This window comes from Anolis sagrei, chromosome 11 (genome assembly GCF_037176765.1).
Source record: "Anolis sagrei isolate rAnoSag1 chromosome 11, rAnoSag1.mat, whole genome shotgun sequence".
In the NCBI taxonomy this organism is placed as follows: domain Eukaryota; kingdom Metazoa; phylum Chordata; class Lepidosauria; order Squamata; family Dactyloidae; genus Anolis; species Anolis sagrei.
Window position 1 is genome coordinate 17,318,515 of NC_090031.1, and position 19,572 is coordinate 17,338,086.

At 43.8% G+C, this 19,572-nt stretch overlaps 1 protein-coding gene across 4 annotated transcripts in view; it reads left to right on the forward strand.

The window, feature by feature from the left end:
• PRRC2B (proline rich coiled-coil 2B) overlaps positions 1 to 19,572 on the forward strand; it is a 74,797-nt gene that overhangs the window by 20,073 nt on the left and 35,152 nt on the right. For 3 of the 4 annotated variants that reach the window (XM_067471968.1, XM_067471965.1, XM_067471967.1), the window contains exons 8-15: positions 1,909 to 2,042; positions 4,503 to 4,645; positions 4,817 to 4,907; positions 5,769 to 5,967; positions 9,524 to 9,881; positions 12,626 to 12,822; positions 13,726 to 13,993; positions 15,049 to 15,229. In XM_067471968.1, the coding sequence (XP_067328069.1) occupies positions 1,909 to 2,042; positions 4,503 to 4,645; positions 4,817 to 4,907; positions 5,769 to 5,967; positions 9,524 to 9,881; positions 12,626 to 12,822; positions 13,726 to 13,993; positions 15,049 to 15,229 (1,571 nt within the window). Of the gene's footprint in view, positions 1 to 1,908; positions 2,043 to 4,502; positions 4,646 to 4,816; positions 4,908 to 5,768; positions 5,968 to 9,523; positions 9,882 to 12,625; positions 12,823 to 13,722; positions 13,994 to 15,048; positions 15,230 to 19,572 lie in introns of all 4 variants that reach the window. The other variant, XM_067471966.1, reaches the window with a different exon arrangement.

A 19,572-nucleotide genomic window follows, 5' to 3' on the forward strand; every position in this document is an offset into this window, starting at 1 on the left:
TCCAAAGACTATCCAGTCCAAGCCCTTGTATTTCCCAGCCTCCCCAATCCCTTAAGATGCTATCTAGTCCAACCCTCTTCTGTTTCTTGGCCTCTCCAGACTCTGAGGGGTTCTAAAGGTATACCTAGTCCAACCCCCTTGAATTTCCTTACCTCCCTAGTCTCTTACGGAACTCCAAAGACTATCTAGTCCAACCTCCTTGTATTTCCCAGGTTCCCCAATCCCTTAAGATGTTGTCTAGTTCAGCCCCCTTATGTTTCTTGGCCTCTCCAAACTCTTAGGGGTCCTAAAGGGATATCTAGTCCAACCCCCTTATATTTCCTAACCTCCCCAGTCTCTTAAGGAACTCCAAAGACTATCTAGTCCAACCTCTTGTATTTCCTGGGCTCCCCAATCCTTTAAGATGCTATCTAGTCCAACCCTCTTCTGTTTCTTGACCTCTCCAGACTCTTAGGGGTCCTAAAGGGATATCTAGTCCAACTCCCTTGTATTTCCCAGACTCCCCAATCTCTTAAGATGCTATCTAATCCCCATGTATTTCCTGGGCTACCCGATCCCTTCAAAGGCTATCTAGTCCATACCCTTTCTGTTTCTTGGCCTCTGCAGTCTCTTTTTTGTTTTCTTCTATTGTATATTGGTTGTAATATTTTATAGTGTATATTTAATGTAATTGATTATGTTGTTGTTTATGTTCTGATTTTATTTTGTTGCTGTGTTGTTGGGCTTGGCCCCATGTAAACCGCCCTGAGTCTCTGTTGGGGAGATGGTGGCGGGGTACAAATAAAGATGATGATGATGATTATTATTATTATTATTATGGGACTCCAGAGGCTATCTAGTCCCACCCTTCTATTCCCTGGACTCCCCCATCCCTTAAGAGAATATCTAATGCACCCCTCCCTCCCCTGTATATCCTGGGCTCCTCAATCTTTTAAAGGTTATATCTAGTCCATATCCCTTCTATTTCCTCACCTCTACAGTCTCTTAAGGGACTCCAAAGGCTATCTAGTCCAACCTTTTTGCATTTCTTGGCCTCTCCAGTCTCTTAAGGGATGTCAAGAGCTCTCTAGTTCAACCCCCTGGTATTTCCCGGGCTCTCCACTCCCTTCAGAGGCTATCTATTCCAAACCCTTCTATTTCTTGGACTCTCCAGCCTCTTAAGGGATCTAAAGGGATATATAGTCCAACCCCTTATGTTTCCTAAGCCCCCAATTCCTTAAGAGGCTATCTAGTCCAACCCCCTTCTATGTTTTGACCTCTCCAGTCTCTTTAAGGGTCTCCAAAGGCTATCTAGTCCAACCCCCTTCTATGTTTTGACCTCTCCAGTCTCTTTAAGGGTCTCCAAAGGCTATCTAGTCCAACCCCTTCTATGTTTTGACCTCTCTAGTCTCTTTAAGGGTCTCCAAAGGCTATCTAGTCCAACCCCCTTCTATGTTTTGACTTCTCCAGTCTTTTTAAGGGACTCCAAAAGCTATCTCGTCCAACCCCCTTCTATTTCTTGGCCTCTCCCAATTTCTTATTGGACTCTAAAGTCTACCGTTTGCATTTATTGGTGTCGCAAATCACTTAAGGGTCCTAAAGGGATATCTAGTCCATACCCTTTCTATTTCCTGACCTCTCCAATCTCTTAAGGAACCTCAAGGGATGTCTAGTCTTGTATTTCCTGGGCCCAATCCCTTAAGAGGCTATCTAGTCCAATCCCCTTCTATTTCTTGACCTCTCCATTCTGTTATGGAAATAGCCCAAAGTTTTTTGCATTTAGTGGCCTCTCCAATCTCTTCAAAAGGATTCAAAGGGCGTATGTATTTAGGTCTTATGGCCAGCCGGGCGGGCCTTTTGTTTATGTTCCCTGGTGCTAGAGCAGCGTTGGTGGGCTGTGGGTTTGATGCCTTCTCTCTCCTTTTCTAGATGTGTTCAAAGCAACCTGAGCCCCCGGTTCCGCTCCAGCGTGGCTCCTCATCTTCCTCCTGTTTCCCGATGCCCCAGTTCCGCCTGGAGCCCCGCATCCCCTTCAGACAATACCAAACCAGCGACCAAGACGGGTAAGAAGTCCAGCTTCCTTCCAGAGGAACACTATCAGAATAATAATAGTATGTACGTGGGGCTGATCGGGGTAAATTGTAGGGGTGAGTAGGAAATATGATGTATAGTGTTCCCGCACTTATTGCGGGGGTTACGTTCCAGGACCTCCCGTGAAAAGTGAAAAACCGCAATATTTATTTTAATATTTATACATTATTTTAGTAGTTATACACTATTTTAAGTCTTTATAAACTTAAAATAAAGTGAAGGAAAGATCCTTCAAGGCTGGAGGGAGGGAGGACTGAGGAGGGAAAGCGCCTTGGAGAGTGGCGGTGGCAAAAACCCGCAAAACAGCAGAAATGCCGCAATATATATTTTGAATTAATATTTTTTGAAAATCGCGAAAACAGCGAGTCCGCTAAAAGCGAACCGCGAACTAGCAAGAGAACACTGTAGAGACTCAGTTGTATTATATTTATTTGCTGTATTGTTATACGTGCCTTATTTCAACTAACTACATGCAAGCCTGGGCAAACTTTCTAACTTTGTGGTTGCATGCCAGCACTCCCTACTAGGAGGACTGGCTGCCCAGTGATGGAAGGAAGGGAAGAGAGATGGAAGGCAGGATGGATGGAAGGAAGGGAAGGGTGGAAGGAAAGACAAAAGAGGAGGAAGGATGAAAGGCTGAAGATAAGGACTGAAGGAAGGGAAGGAGGAAGGAAGGAAGAAAAAAGAATGGGAGAGGGAGAAAAGAGGGAAGGATGGAAGGACAAAAGTGTGGAAGGGAAGGATGGAAGGAATAAGAGGGAGGGGGTGGAAGGAAAAAGAGAAGGAAAGAAAAGGAGGAAGAGATGGAAGGAAGGATGGGTGAAAGAGAATGGAAAGAGAATGGAGAAAAGAGGGAGAAAAGGAAGGAAGGAAGGACAAGTGTGGAAGGGAAGGAGGAAGGAAAGAGAAGAAAGGAAGGACATAGGGGATGTAGGGATGAAAGGGTGGAAGGAGAGGATGGAAGGAATGAAAGGAGAAAGAGAGGGAAAGAAGAAAAGGAGGAAGAGGTGGAAAAAAAGAGGACAAAGGAAGGAAGGAAAGAGAAAGGGAGAGAAAAGAGGGAAGGAAGGACAAAAGTGTGGAAGGGAAGGAAGAAGGAAAGAGAGAAGGAAGGAAATACAAAAGGGAGAGAAGGATGGCAGGAAGGGAAGAAGGAAGGAAAAAGAAAGGAGGAAGGGAAGGTGGAAGGAAGGAAAGAAAGAAAGGGAGAGGGAGAAAAGAGGGAAGGACGGACAAAAGTGTGGAATGGAAGGAATAAGAGGGAGGGAAGGAGGAAGGAAAGATAGAAGGAAGAAAAGGAAGAAGGAAGGAAGGGAAGGATGAAGGAAGGAAAGAAAGAGAAAGGGAGAGGGAGAAAAGAGAAAAGGAAGGACAAAAGTGTGGAAGCGAAGGATGGAAGGAATAAAGAGGAAGGGAAGGAGGAAGGAAAGAGAGAAGGAAGGAAATACAAAAGGGAGGAAAGGATGGAAGGAAGGCAAGGAGGAAGGAAGAAAAGGAGGAAAATTGAAAGAAGGAAGGGAAGGATGAAAGAAGGAAGAAAGAGAAAGGGAGAGAAAAGAGGGAAAGAAGGACAAAAGTGTGGAAGGGAAGAATGGAATGAATAAGAGGGAGGGAAGGAGGAAGGAAATACAAAAAGTAGGGAAGGAGGAAGGAAGAAAAGGAGGAAGAGATGGAAGGAAGGAAGGGAAGGATGAAGGAAGGAAAGAAAGAAAGAGAAAGGGAGAGAAGATGAAAAGAGGGAAGAAAGGACAAAAGTGTTGAAGGGAAGGATGGAAGGAATAAGAAGGAGGAAGGAAAGAGAAGGAAGGAAATACAAAAGGGAGGGATGGATGGAAGGAAGGGAAGGAGGAAGGAAAAAGAAGGAAGGAAGAAGAAAGTTTCTAAGGTGGGGGGATTTTACCCAGCTAGTGGGGTATTGAAAGTCAGAAGTGATTCTGCTCTGGAGTACGACAGAGAAATCTGGGTATAAATAAACATAACAATAATCATCATAATATCAAATAATAAGTCTCTGAGTCACTTGTAGAAAGAAAAAGCAGGGTATAAATAAACATCCAGTCTAATCCGCTTACCAGGCAGGAAAAACAACAACCTGATCTCTCCCGACAGATGGTCATCCAGCCTCATAGACATTAGTGGGTTTGTGGAGAAATAGAATTGTGAAATCAAAGACTTTGAGAGTTGTAAGGGATCCTCAGAGGTCATCCAAACCAACCCCATTCCGCAGGAAAACCACAATCTGATCCCTCCCAAAAGATGGCCTTCCAGACTCCAGAGAAGGAGCCTCCAATAGACACCTGGTGTTAGAAGGGGGCCCAAAAGGCCATCCAGTCTGCCCCCAATTTAAATTTTCAGGAAGGCACCATTCAATCTTCTCTGCTTAAAAACCTCCTTCCGATGCTGTGATTGTGTGATTTCCTCATAATTTGCAGGAAAGACCCCCGGCTTGGGGCCTCCCGCCCAACCCGCCCGGCCCGCCCACAGGGGGAGCGCGTGCCCCGACCCACCATCATCAATGCAGAGAACCTAAAAGGGCTGGATGAACTCGACAACGATGGAGACGACAGCTGGGCAGGTAAGGAAATTAACCCTATAGCAGCCGGGACAGCGTGCCATTCCCTCCTTTAAATCTTTCCCAAACTTTCAGAAAGTATCCTCAGAGGTACAGAGAAGTCATGGTGACCTTCTGCTCTCTCCATCCATCTCTCCTTCCTTCCTTCCTTTCTTTTTTTCGCTGCTGCTTCAGGCATCCATGATGAAGTGGATTACTCTGAGAAACTGAAGTTCAGCGAAGACGAGGAAGAGGAGGAAACCCTCAAGGACGGAAGGCCGAAATGGTGAGTATTAATCCCAAGTTCTGCTTTAATGATGACCAATCTTGGAAAAATACAGGGATGCTCTTTAGTCCAGGGCAAGCGAACTTGCAGTGTTAGGAGGAAAAGTTTCAGAAACTATTATTACTACTTCTGTTATTACAGTTGATATCACCATTGTTGAAGGCTTCCATGGCCGGAATCACTAGGTTGTTGTAGGTTTTTTGGGCTGTCTGACCATGTTCCAGAAACATTCTTTCCTGACATTTCGCCTGCATCTTTGGCAGGCATCCTCAGAGGTTCTGAGGTCTGTTGGAAACTAGGAACACTAGGAAACTAGGTTTATATATCTGTGGAAGGTCCAGGGTGGGAGAAAGAACTCTTGTCTGTTGGAGGCAGGTGTGAATCTTTCAACTGGCCACCTTGATTCGCATTTAATGGCCTGACAGTTTTTAGGTGTGGCTTGTTACTGCCTGGGAAAAATCCTTTGTTGAGAGGTGATTAGCTGTTGCATAAATGGAAAGCACAAGTATGTGCTTTTCCACCTACGCAACCGTGAAGCCAACAGGAAATTGAAAGTCACCTGGGAAGTTTATTTTATTATTTACTAGCTTTGGGGACCCGGCGCTTCAGGAACATTATCACAAAAGACATTTTGAACAGGAATCCCATTGTCATTCTCTCCATCTAGAGCAGTGGTTCTCAACCTGGGGTCCCCAGATGTTTTTGGCCTTCAACTCCCAGAAATCCTAACAGCTGGTAAACTGGGTGGGATTTCTGGGAGTTGTAGGCCAAAACACCTGATGACCCACAGGTTGAGAACCACTGGATTAATGACCCATATGGTCTCATCCAACTGTATTATTCTCCAATTCTCACCTGCAGGAACAGTTGGGACCCCCGTCGGCAGAGACAGCTGTCCCTGAGTTCTGCAGAGAGCACAGAGGCCCGGCACCCGGTCCAGGAGGAGGCCAAGGCCTGGAACGACGCGACCGGACTCTCACGGCCCCTCCGCAAAGCACCCGACGTTGCCCCCGCAGCCCCCAGGAAGGTCAACGGCTGGGCCCCCCTCCCTGACTCGCAGGTAGGAGCCTTGCGGAAGAAAAAGAGAAGGCTTCATGTTGTTCACACCCCTTCATTTGTTCGTCCCCGAGTTACAGACATCCCACTTACAAACACCTCCTAGTTAAGAATGGAACTGAGACAACAGGAAGGGAGAGGAATCTTATATATTACTAGCCGTCCCCTGCCATGCATTGCTGTGGCCCACTATGGTGGTCAAGGAGGTTCTGTGTGGGAGGTTTTGCCCAATTCTATCGTTGGTGGGGTTCGGAATGCTCTGTGATTGTAAGTGAACTATAAATCCCAGCAACTACAACTCCCAAATGTCAAGATTCTATTTTCCCCAAACTCCACCAGTGTTCATATTTGGGCATATTGAGTATTTGTGTAGAGTTTCGTCCAGATCCATCATTGTTTGAGTCCACAGTGATCTCTGGATTTAGGTGAACTACAAGTCCAAAACCAAAGGACACTGCCCACCAAACCCTTCAAGTATTTTTTGTTGGTCATGGGAGTTCTGTGTGCCAAGTTTGGTTCAATTCCATCACTGGTGGGGTTCAGAATGTTCTTTGATTGTAGGTGAACTATAAATCCCAGTAACTACAACTCCCAAATATCAAGGTCTATTCTCCCCAAACTCCATCTGTATTCATATTTGGGCATTTGGAATATTCGAGCCAAGTTTGATCCAGATCCATCATTGTTTGAGTCCACAGTGATCTCTGGATGTAGGTGAACTACAACTCCAAAATCACAGGACACTGCCCACCAAACCCTTCCAGTATTTCCTGTTGGTCATGGGAGAAATGTGTGCCAAGTTTGGTTCAATTCCATCATTGGTGGGGTTCAGAATGCTCTTTGATTGTAGGTGAACTATAAATCCCAGCAACTACAACTCCCAAATGACAAAATCAATTGTTTTTAAGTGAAGGACATACATTGGCCTGATAGGTGTCTTGTTTGATGTCAAATTTGATGTCAATTCGGCATAGATATATATACAGATAGATAATACAATAAAATTAATACTATATAGTATAATACTAATCTATATAAATAAAAATGTAATGTAATGTTCATTTGTGGGATTAACAGAATTCAAAAGCCACTGGACGAATTGACACCAAATTTGGCATATTACATTTTTATTTATATAGATTAGTATTAATATTATACTATATAGTATTAATTTTATTATATTATCTATCTGTATATATATCTATATCTATATAACTAAAAATGTAATGTTCGTTAACTTTAACATAACTCATAAACCACTCATAAAAACACTGAAAAACACAGTGGAAGGGAATTAAAAAGCCAAAAAAACCAAAAAGTACATTACACCGCATGCGCAAAGCCACTTATATGTATGCAAGCACACATATACATACACAAAATGCGTATACACAGACTGGGCCAAAGCAATGCGTGGCAGGGGACGGCTTGTGTGTGTGTGTACACTCACACAGTGGGGGTGGGGGGAGTATTTAGTCAGATACCAATTGTACATGTTCTCCCACTTAAAAAGATGAGAGAGGCCTGTAATTGACATCATAGGTAGACCTCAACTATGAGAGACAACATGAGGAAACACATCCAGAAAATCACATTGTCTGATTTTTAACTAATTCCTGTGTTTGAGGTTTGTTCTTTATTTACTTACATATTATCAATAGTAATTACATTTAATGTATTAGTATTATTGTATTTCAATATTATTATATTGTATTATTATTAATATTATATTACGTTATAGTATTGTATATTTATTATATTACATTATAATATATTACATTATATTACATTGTGTGTGTGTGCGCGCGCATATATATATATATATATATATATGGCTTGGGTAACTACAGAAAAATTTGGTTCTAAACTCGTTTCGTTTTTAGGGGGGTTTTGCGTTCCGTTTTTAAAAAGAATTCCGAATTTTTTTCTTTAAAAAAGTTCGAAATATACGAAATTTTGTAAAATTACGAAACAATTACGAATCGATTCGTTAATGGCGGACGCGATTGCGCAATATGCTCAAAAACCCTCCAAATGGGACAGGGGGAACTTCTGAAGCTTCCCTCTCCCTCTGTTGTTGACTGTTGGTTTGATAATTTATTTTTTATCACTGATAAAACAAACAACAACCCTAAAACTTGCACCAGACATACGGAAACAATTACGAAACAATTACGAAATAAATTGAAAAAATTGTTTCGATTTTTAATTACTCCTGCATGGCTCAATATCGGATCGTAAGCTAATTTAAATACGAATTAATAACGAATTACGAAATTAACGAACGAAACCGCCCAAGCCTTATATATATATATATATATATATATATATATATATATATATATATAATTCTGCCTGGGGGAATCCTTTGTTGAGAGGTGATTAGCTGTTCTTGATTGCTTCTTGTCTGAAGTTCCCCTGTGTTTGAGTTTTGTTCTTTATTTACTGTTATGTATTTTCAGTAGTAATTACTAGGCATGTGCAATCCGTGGTTCTAAATGGTTCTAAAGTACTTACAAAACTAAAGTTCTGGTTGTGAAAACTAGGGGGCGCTGGTGCTTTGCTTCTAAAGTGTTGCTAAAGTTCTGGTGGTGAAAATTTCAGAACTCTAACAAAACTTTCAAAATTTCATTCTTTCATCATTGGTGATTTTTATGACAGAACCTATTAGGAACTGCCATTTATAATGAAATTTTGAAAATTGTGTTAGAGCTCTGAAAGTTTCACCACCAGAACTTTAGCAACACTGTAGAAGCAAAGCATCAGCGCCCCCCTAGTTTCCACCACCAGAACTTTAGGTTTGTAAGTACTTTAGAACCATTTAGAACCATGCCTAGTAATAACATTTAATGTATTAGTATTAATATAATACAATATGTTTATTATATTATATTGTATTGTATGATTAGTAGTATTATATTACATTATAATATATTACATTATATGCGTGTGTGTGTGTGTGTGTGTGTATATATTCCTGCCTGGGGGAATCCTTTGTTAAGTGGTGATCAGCTGTTCCTGATTGTTTCTTGTCTGGAGTTCCCCTGTGTTTAAGTTTGGTTCTATTATTATTATTTATACCACCCAAGGAGACTCAAAGCAGCTCATATCTATTCTATGTGCTATTCTAATAATAATAGAAAAATAAAAATTATAATATGTTATAATATAATATATAATATATTGTATATACATATAATTTTTATAATATTGTAATGTAATGCAATATAATACTACTACTAATAATATGATATTATAATTATATATTTATATTACATGTAATATTACTAATAATATTACAGTATAATTGATATAGTGCAATATAGCAGTATTTAAAACTGATATTGTACTATGTTAATAATATATTGCATGTATATATACCTTGTAAGCCGCTCTGAGTCCCCTTCGGGGTGAGAAGGGCAGCATATAAATGTCGTAAATAAATAAATAAATAAATAAATATCTCTGCCTCAAATGGACGCCCGTTTGAGGGCCTTTGGGGAGGGCGGCCAATAGGTTGTCCGTCGCCATCCTGAGCGCCTTCCTTGTCTCCCTTCCAGAAGCTTCCCCCAGTGCCTTGCCTCCGCCAGTCATCGTCTTCCTCGGAGGAGAAAGAGGAGAAGCAGCAGCAGCCGCCACCGTTGCCTCCGCTTGCCTTGCGGCAGAAGTTCCTGCAGTCGGAGATGTCGGAGGCCGTAGAGCGGGCTCGCAAGCGGCGCGAGGAGGAGGAGCGCCGAGCTCGGGAGGAGCGCCTGGCCGCCTGTGCCGCCAAGCTGAAGGAACTGGACCAGAAGTGCAAGAAGGCGCAGAAGGCAGCCGTGGAGGGGCCCAAGGAGCAGCAGCAGGAGGATAGGGGCCCCCGTCCTGAGAAGAATGCCCCTGCAATCACAGAGAGCCACCGCCACACCACCCGCAGAGGTAAGAAACATCATGTTATTTCTTAGCGCCTCACCCCATGGCTCGAGGCAGGTCACAGTCCAGTTAAAGTCCAGTTAAACACAAGCCCCTCAGATCCTGAACCAGTGCCTGGCCACTGTGATGGGCTGGATGAGGGCCAAGAAGTTGAAGCTATGCTGACAGGGGATAGGGAAAAGGCAGAACTACTTAATGCCTTCTTTGCCTCGGTCTTCTCACAAAAAGAAAGTCATCTTCAAGATAGCAATCCGGGAGACCAGCTTGAAAGCATCTGGATAACAATCAAGGGAACTGGAACTCAAAAAGATGTTGTTGTAGGTGTCTACTACAGACCTCCAAGCCAGGAGGAAGAACTAGATGAAGTCTTCTGCCAATAGTTGACCAAACAGGCACAGAGAAGAGATGTAGTAGTCACGGGCGATTTCATCTATCCCGATATTTGCTGGAAATCAATCTAGACCAAGAGTACAAAGTCCAACAAATTCCTTGCTTGCCTTGCAGACAATTTCATGGTCCAGGAAGTAGAAGAGGCAACAAGGGGGTCGGCTACTCTTGATCTCATTCTAACAAATGCGGAGGACCTGATCGATGTGGTTGAAGTGGTCAGATCCTTAGGGGCAAGTGACCATGTGCTCCTGCAATTTGAGGTACAAAGGAAGGCCGAAAGTAAGACAAGTGAAAACCGCATTTTGGACTTTAGGAAAGCTGATTTCCAAAAAATGAAGAAAACACTGAGCAGATACTAAAAAACAAGGGAGTTACGGATGGATGGGAGTTTCTCAAGAGTGAAATACTCAAGGCGCAATTGCAAACCGTGTCAACAAAGAGAAAAAAAATAGGACAAGTGCAAAGAAGCCAGAATGGATGTCCAAAGAACTTCTAACTGTGCTAAGAGACATGCACAAGAAGTGGAAAAAGAGAGAAATCACCAAAGAAGAATTCAAACAATAGTCAACTCCTGTAGGGAAAAGGTCCGCAAGGCTAAAGCACAAAACGAGCTCAGGCTTGCCAGGGACATTAAAAACAATAAAAGGGCTTCTTTTCTTATGTCAGTAGAAAGAAAGGAAGAACAAGGAGGCGATAGGGCCTCTTCAAGGAGAAGATGAGGCAGTGCTGACAGGGGATAGGGAAAACTACTTAATACCTTCTTTGCCTTGGTCTTCTCACAAAAAGAAAGTCATCTTCAACCTCAGCAATATGGACTGGATGAGGGATTAGAGGACATCCAACCCCAAATTGGGAAAAAAGTCATGCAGGAATACCTGGCTGCTCTAAATGAGTTCAAGTCCCCAGGGCCAGACCAACTACACCCAAGAGTATTGAAGGAACTAGCGGAAGTCATCTCGGAACCATTGGCAACCATCTTTGAGAGTTCTTGGAGAACGGGAGAAGTCCCAGCAGATTGGAGAAGGGCCAATATGGTCCCAATCTTCAAGAAGGGGAAAAAAGGATGACCCAAACAATTACCAATGTCCGATCAGCCTCACGTCGATACCAGGCAAGATTCTGAAAAAGATTGTTAAGGAAGTGGTCTGCAAACACTTAGAAACAAATGCGGTCATTGCTAATAGTCAACTTGGATTTCTCAAAAACAAGTCATGCCAGACTAATCTGATCTCTTTTCTCGATAGAGTTACAAGCTGGATAGATGCAGGGAATGCCGTGGATGTAGCGTACCTGGATTTCAGTAAGGCCTTCGACAAGGTCCCCCATGACCTTCTGGCAAAGAAACTAGTTCAATGTGGGCTAGGCAAAACTACGGTGAGGTGGATCTGTAATTGGTTAAATGGACGAACCCAGATGGTAATTCTCCCCAAGGCTTCCTCTTCATCCTGGAAAGAAATGACGAGTGGAGTGCCACAAGCAGGGTTCCATCCTGGGCTCGGTCCTGTTCAGGATCTTTATTAATGACTTAGATGAAGGGCTAGAAGGCATGATCATCAAGTTTGCAGACGACACCAAATTGGGAGGGATAGCAATACTCCAGAGGACAGGAGCAGAATTCAAAACGATCTTGACAGATTAGAGAGATGGGCCAAAACTAACAAAATGAAGTTCAACAGTGACAAATGCAAGATACTCCACTTTGGCAGAAAAAATGAAATGCAAAGATACAGAATGGGTGACGCCTGGCTCGAGAGCAGTACGTGTGAAAAAGATCTTGGAGTCCTCGTGGACAACAAGTTAAACATGAGCCAACAATGTGATGTGGCGGCAAAAAAAGGCCAGTGGGATTTTGGCCTGCATCAATAGGAGCATAGTGTCTAGGTCCAGGGAAAGTCATGCTACCCCTCTATTCTGCTTTGGTTAGACCACACCTGGAATATTGTGTCCTATTCTGGGCACCACAATTAAAGGGAGATGTTGACAAGCTGGAATGTGTCCAGAGGAGGGCGACTAAAATGATCAAGGGTCTGGAGAACTATTTTAGAATTATTTTACTGATTTCTTTTACTGATACAAAAACACAGTCTGTCACAGCAAGCGAGATGCTGGATTTTGTATCGCAAAATCACAAGTCGAACAGTTCCCAAGCGTCTAGGACTGTGTGATGTATTACTACTATTATTATTATTATTATAAATATTATTACAATTACTATATATACATTCTACAAACACACATGGAAATTGAGTTCCATGAAATATATAGAGCAAAGCATTTCTTTGGGAATAATAATAATAATAATTCCTTGGGGAGAGGGGGCGGGGTATAAATAAAGGTTTATTATTATTATTTCTTCCCAGGGAACTCCGAGTTGCATACGCAGGAGTCCTCTTCCAGTTACGGGGAAGAAGAGGCCCTGGCTGTGGCTACGTCGTTGGCCCATCGCAGCAACAGCAGCGAGGAGGAGAATGGGGAGGCCGCCTCACCGGGGCAGGAGTTCAACAAGTTCTCTAAGCTGCTTCCCCCTCGTTTCCAGCGGCAGCAGCAGCAGCAGCAGGTGAGCCTCGCCTTGTGCCGATCTCATTCGGGTTTTCCTAGGGACCATCCTCCTGTTCAGCCAGTTGCATTCCCAAATACAGTGTTCCCTCATTTATTGCTAGGGTTATGTTCCAGGACCTCCCACAATAAGTGAAAAAGTAGTTATACACTATTTTAAGTCTTTCTAAAGTTAGAATAAAGTGAAGGAAAGGAAGGAAAGGCCCTTCAAGGCTGGAGAGAGGGAGGATTGAGGAGGAAAAGCACCTTGGAGGGCGGTGAAACAGCGAAAATACCGTATATACTTGAGTATAAGTCGACCCAAATATAAGCTGGGACACCTAATTTTACCACAAAAAAACTGGGAAAAGGTATTGACTCGAGTATAAGCCGAGGGTGAGAAATGCAACAGCTACTGGTAAGTTTCAAAATAGAAATAGATACCAATAAAATTCCATTAATTGAGGAATCAGTAGAGTAAATATTCAAAAATATTTACATAAAATTGTAATTTAAGACAAAGCTGTCCAACTCTGATTAAACCATTATTCTAACCTTCTTCAATGTAAATGTGCTTACATAGCCTTCCAATAATAATAAAGGGAGTAAAATAATTAAAGTACCCCTGACAGATGGCCATCTAGCCTCTGTTTAAACGTTTCCAAGGAAGGAACTTCCACCATACCCTGAGGCAGAGAGTTCCATTGTTGAACGGTTTGTACGGTCAGGAAGTTCTTCCTCATGTTCAGGTGGAGTTGCCTCTCTTGTAATTTGAACCCATTGCACCTAGTCCTAGTTTCTTCTTTCCAGGATAATCTCTTCTTTCCAGGATGGAGAAGAAGGAACCATTGGGGAGGAGCACCCCAACCAATTTCCTAGCCAACATTTGACTCCTTTGTTTGCCTTGTCTCTCCCTTTGGATCAGGACCAGCTGTACAAGATGCAGGGCTGGCAGCCGTCCTCCTCGCCTTCGCAGGCCTACCCAGCGGCCTCTTCCTCCTCTTCATCCTCCTGCTCCTCTTCCTCCGCCTCGTCGCACCCTTCACAGCAGCGGGCCTTCTTCCCCCCACCACCTCCTCAGATGCTGGGCTTTGACCCCCGCTGGATGATGATGCCCTCCTACATGGACCCCCGCATGAGCCAGGCCCGCCCCGCCGTGGATTTCTACCCTTCCGCACTCCATCACCCAACAGGTATTCCTGTTTTATTATTGACTAGCTGTCCCCTGCCACGCGTTGCTGTGGCCCACTCTGGTGATCATGGGGGTTCTGTGTGGGAGGTTTGGCCTAATTCTATCGTTGGTGGGGTTCAGAATGCTCTGTGATTGGAGGTGAACTACAAATCCCAGCAACCACAACTCCCAAATCTCAAGATTCTATTTCCCCCCAAACTTCACCGGTATTCACATTTGGGCATATTGAGTATTCGTGTAGAGTTTGGTCCAGATCCATCATTGTTTGAGTCCACAGTGCTCTCTGGATGTAGGTGAACTACAAGTCGAAAACCAAAGGACACTGCCCACCAAACCCTTCCAGTATTTTCTGTTGGTCATGGGAGAACTGTGTGCCAAGTTTGGTTCAATTCAATCGTTGGTGGGGTTCAGAATGCTCTTTGATTGTAGGTGAACTATAAATCCCAGCAACTACAACTCCCAAATTACAAATCAATTTTTTTGAGTGAAGGACATACATTGGTTTCTTAGATGTCTTGTGTCTTTGGATTTCCCCCAATCCCTGCAGTATGTTCAGTTGGGCTTCTCTGTGCCAAGTTTGGTCCTGGTCTGTTGTCAGTGGGGGCCACGGTTACTCTGGGCACAGGTGAACTACAACTCCCAGATTCCGAGGACAACAACCCCCAAACTCTGCCTGTATTCACAGTTGGGCATGTTGGGTCTGTGTTCCATGTTTGGCCCAGATCCATCACTGATGGGGTTCAGAGTGCTCTGGGTGCAGGGTGAACTACAACTCCCACTTGGGTGGGTTGGTCCCCCCACATAAAACTCCAGTATGTTCTGTTGGTCACCAGGGTTCTGTGTACCATGTTTGGTCTAGATCTGTAATTGGTGGGGTTCAGAGTGCTCTAGGTGCAGGGTGAACTACAATTCCCATGCACCAAAGCTATGTTGACATATGTCTTCATCCCTTTTGCAATCTCTCTCCCTAAATAGCCCTACAAGACACTTTTCTGGGTTTTTCTCGATCTTATGCTTATATTTTTCTGTCTCTGTGTTCTGTTCTGTTCTGAGTAGGGATTCTGAAGCAGGACTCTATGAGTGGCGGCCTCAGCTGCCCCTCGGAAAGGTCGGAGGGGCAGGCGGAGAGGAAGGATCCATCTGCTCCAGCATGGGGACAGGAAAGCTACATCTCCCTCCAGAGCAAAGGGGGGGCCCTCCCACGCCCCAAACAAGCCGAAGGCACTCTGCATTCCAGGTGAGGGACACGTCAAGTCAAACACTCCTAGAGTTGGAAAGGGTTATCCAAAGGGCACCCAGTCTGTCCCCCTCTGTGTATGTATCTATATCCCTCATATCCTCATAGGATTCTACTTGGGAGGGGCATCCAAAGGGCATCCAGGCCAATCCCCTCTATAGACATTTCTATATATAGAATCATAGAATAGAGTCATAGAATCAGAGTTGGAAGAGACCTTGTGGGCCATCCAGTCCAACCCCATTCTGCCAAGAAGCAGGAACATTGCATTCAAATCACCCCTGACAGATGGCCATCCAGTCTCTGTTTAAAAGCTTCCAAAGAAGGAGCCTCCACCATACTCCAGGGCAGAGAATTCCACTGCTGAACGGTTCTCACAGTCAGGAAGTTCTTCCTTATGTTCAGATGGAATCTCCTCTCTTGTAGTTTGAAGCCATTGTTTCGCGTCCTAGTCTCCAGGGAAGCAGAAAACAAGCTTGCTCCCTCCTCCCTGTGGCTTCCTCTCACATATTTATACATGGCTATCATATCTCCTCTCAGCCTTCTCTTCTTCAGGCTAAACATGCCCAGCTCCTTAAGCCGCTCCTCATAGGGCTTGTTCTCCAGACCCTTGATCATTTGAGTCGCCCTCCTCTGGACAGATTCCAGCTTGTCAACATCTCCCTTCAATTGTGGTGCCCAGAATTGGACACAATATTCCAGGTGTGGTCTAACCAAAGTGGAATAGAGGGGTAGCATTACTTCCTTAGATCTAGACACTATGCTCCTATTGATGCAGGCCAAAATCCCATTGGCTTTTTTTGCTGCCACATCACATTGTTGGCTCATGTTTAACTTGTTGTCCACGAGGACTCCAAGATCTTTTTCACACGTCCTGCTCTCGAGCCAGGCATCGTGCCCCATTCTGTACCTTTGCATTTTGTTTTTCCTGCCAAAGTGGAGTATCTTACATTTGTCCCTGTTGAACTTCATTGTGTTAGTTTTGGCCCATCATCTCTCTAATCTGTCAAGATTTTGAATCCTGCTCCTGTCCTCTGGAGTATTGTCTCTCCCTCCCAATTTGTTGTCGTCTGCAAACTTGATGATCCTGCCTTCTAGCCCTTCATCTAAGTCATTAATAAAGATGTTGAACAGGACCAGGCCCAGGACGGAACCCTGCTGATGGCACTCCACTCGTCACTTCTTTCCAAGATGAAGAGGAAGCATTGGGGAGAATCACCGGCTGGGTTCGTCCATTTAACCAATTACTGATCCACCTCACCGTAGTTTTGCCTTGCCCACATTGGACTGGTTTCCTTGCCAGAAGGTCATGGGGGACCTTGTCGAAGGCCTTCCTGAAATCCAGGTACGCCACATCCACGGCATTCCCCGCATCTATCCAGCTTGTAACTCTTATCTATCGAAAAAAGAGATCAGATTAGTCTGGCATATTTCAGGAAGTACAAGGCAACATAGAATCCAATCAAAAAATCCAAGAACAGTCCTTCAAACGTGGAAGCATGTATGGACTTATAATTCCATCAGAAAGCTTGACTAGGACTTGACAAGAGCTGTTGCCTCAGTTACCAACATTGACCAGGCTGGCTGGAAAATCCTCTCGGCTTCTCTAATATACACATGAAATCATGCCTTCTCCCATTACTTCCTGATACTGGTCTCTCCTCTAACAAGTTCTGGGACCTTTGGAGATTCTGTTGGGCAGCACATTGTTTACGAAAACTGATCAACCAGCTCATTATCTTGCAACTCACTATTCTCCCAGCTGGGATTTCTGCCTCTGAACTCGTTTTCCTAGAGAACAACTCTTCTGCACCTCTCTGGAATGTGTCCGTCACTAATTGCTGGAGGCACAGACCGATCATTTTCAGGACTTAAAATCTCATGTTGGCTCGCAGACCTAAAGTTCCCATGATCCACTTCCCCATTTATATCGATAACAGTCAGAATCATGGGCTGAATTACAGCACACCCCATTTTCAAAGATGTTTATATAGGGAAAAAGTGTGCTGTAGAATTGAATAAGTGCAGTATGTAACACCAACAGAAAAAAAATATTTCTACATATGGACAGACACACATGTATGCATCTAAAAGCACCTGTGATTCTGAGAAGCACTCCATTTTTAGAAATCTTTATATAGGGGAAAGTGCATTTTTTAAAAGAATTTTTATTAGTTTTCCAGATATCAATAAGGTTTACAAGGAAAGAGTGAGAACAATTTGAAATAGTAAAGAGTGAGAAAGAAAGGATTTCTAAAGGATTTACCCAAAGGGGGAGAGCTAAACTACGATCAAAACGAGAAGAAAAAAGAAATTATATACAATGTTGACTTCCATTCTGAGACTTCGCTGCGTCATTCTCCATTTTAAAGTCTCACCTTCATCTTCCAACATTTTTCTTTTTTTCTTCAATAAATTTTTCAACGAGAGACCAATCCGTCTCTCTTATTGGATTTCCTGAGGTTTTTTTTCAATAAAAAAGTTAGTTTGTCCATGTCTTTAATCTCTAAGATTTTCTTAAACCAGATCTCTACCTCTGGGATTTCCCCCAATTTCCAAAATTTCGCATAGACTATTCTTGCAGCCGTTGCGATATACGTAAATAATATGTCCTTATTTAAATCCAAATTAATGTCCGAATCTGTAATGTTTAGTAAATAATAATCGGGCTTTCTTGGGAAAGTAATTTCTAAAATCTTCTGGGTTTCTATATGTATGATTTTCCAAAATTCCTGTGCTTTCTTACAAGTCCACCACATGTGCAAATAACTACCTTCTTCTTCCTGGCATTTCCAACATGTTGTCTGCATTTTTGTACATTATGCCAATTTTTTTTGGTGTCATATGCCACCTATGGAACATCTTCCACCAATTTTCTTTTAAGTCCGTCGCATAGGTGTATTTGAAGACTGTTAGGGTGGCAAAACTGGCCAAGGTATAAGGACATACTAGTTAAAAATACTAAAACGCTAAAATCTCATGAGGACTTAAAAAAAGAATTTGAGAACCTTTCATTGTTACATTATATGCAACTGTGGAACTACTATAAACAGGACAAGAAGATAGGATTTTGCTTAGAAGAAACCGCATGGGAGAGAATATTAAACTCAGAGAAAAAACTGATAACCAAAATATATGATAAATTATTGGATTGGACAACGGAAACAGAAATTGTAAAAAATTGCTTGATTAGATGGGCCCAAAATTTGAGGAGGCCAATCCATTTGAGGGAATGGAATATGATTTGGAAAGTGCATTTTAACATGGAAGAAATTGCGTAGTGATGTGTTCAAATGTGTTTTATGAATGTTCAGGTATTAATTGTTTTGTTTACATTTTTTCAGTTAAGAGTTTGAATTAGAAATGGGAAAAATGGGGAAGTTTGGTCCCTTTGTTTTGTTTCTCAGCAGTGTCTCTAACTTCTGTTGGAGTTCAGCCTGTGATTGTGTCTAATGATCAGGGTAGTCTGGATGTTGAGAATGACAATGATGTTTCTGAGGTTCGTGTATCTAATGATGAGGTTGCTCTAGATCAGGGGTCGGGAACCTTTGGCCCTCCAGGTGTGGTGGACTTCAACTCCCACAATTCCTTGAGGCTCGGCATTCGCCCCAAAGGCTTACCTTGGCCCAACGAGGTTTGTTTGGCTCTTTTTCATGGAGGACGGGCAGCAAAGGGGGAGAGACGAGCGTAACGTAGCTGTGCAGATGGCGAGGAAGGATGCGGAGCCCACAGACTGGCCTCGGAGGGAGAGAGCGGGCGGAAACCCCTGCGGGCAGCGCACCTCCTCGCCGCTTCGGCCCTTAGCAACCGCCCCGCATGGACCCCCTCCCTCGCATGGACCCCCTCCTTAGCAACGACGCCGGCTGAGTGACGTCGTGCAGAGCTTGTCGGGGAAAAGGGAAGGCGAAGGCTAGAGGGAAAGGGCTATAGCTAGGGAGGGGGTCCATGCGGGGCGGTTGCTAAGGGCCGAAGCGGCGAGGAGGCGCGTTGCCCGCAGGGGTTTCCGCCCGCTCTCTCCCTCCGAGGCCAGCCTGTGGGCTCCTCATCCTTCCTCGCCATCTGCACAGCTACGTTACGCTCGTCTCTCCCCCTTTGCTGCCCGTCCTCCATGAAAAAGAGCCAAACAAACCTCGTTGGGCCAAGGTAAGCCTTTGGGGCGAATGCCGAGCCTCAAGGAATTGTGGGAGTTGAAGTCCACCACACCTGGAGGGCCAAAGGTTCCCCATGCCTGCTCTAGATGTAGAGAATGACAATGGGATTCCTGTTCAAAGTGTCTTTTCTGATAATGTTCCTGAAGGGTTTGGGGATGATGGTATGGTCCTTGGAAGAGGGCCTGAATTGCT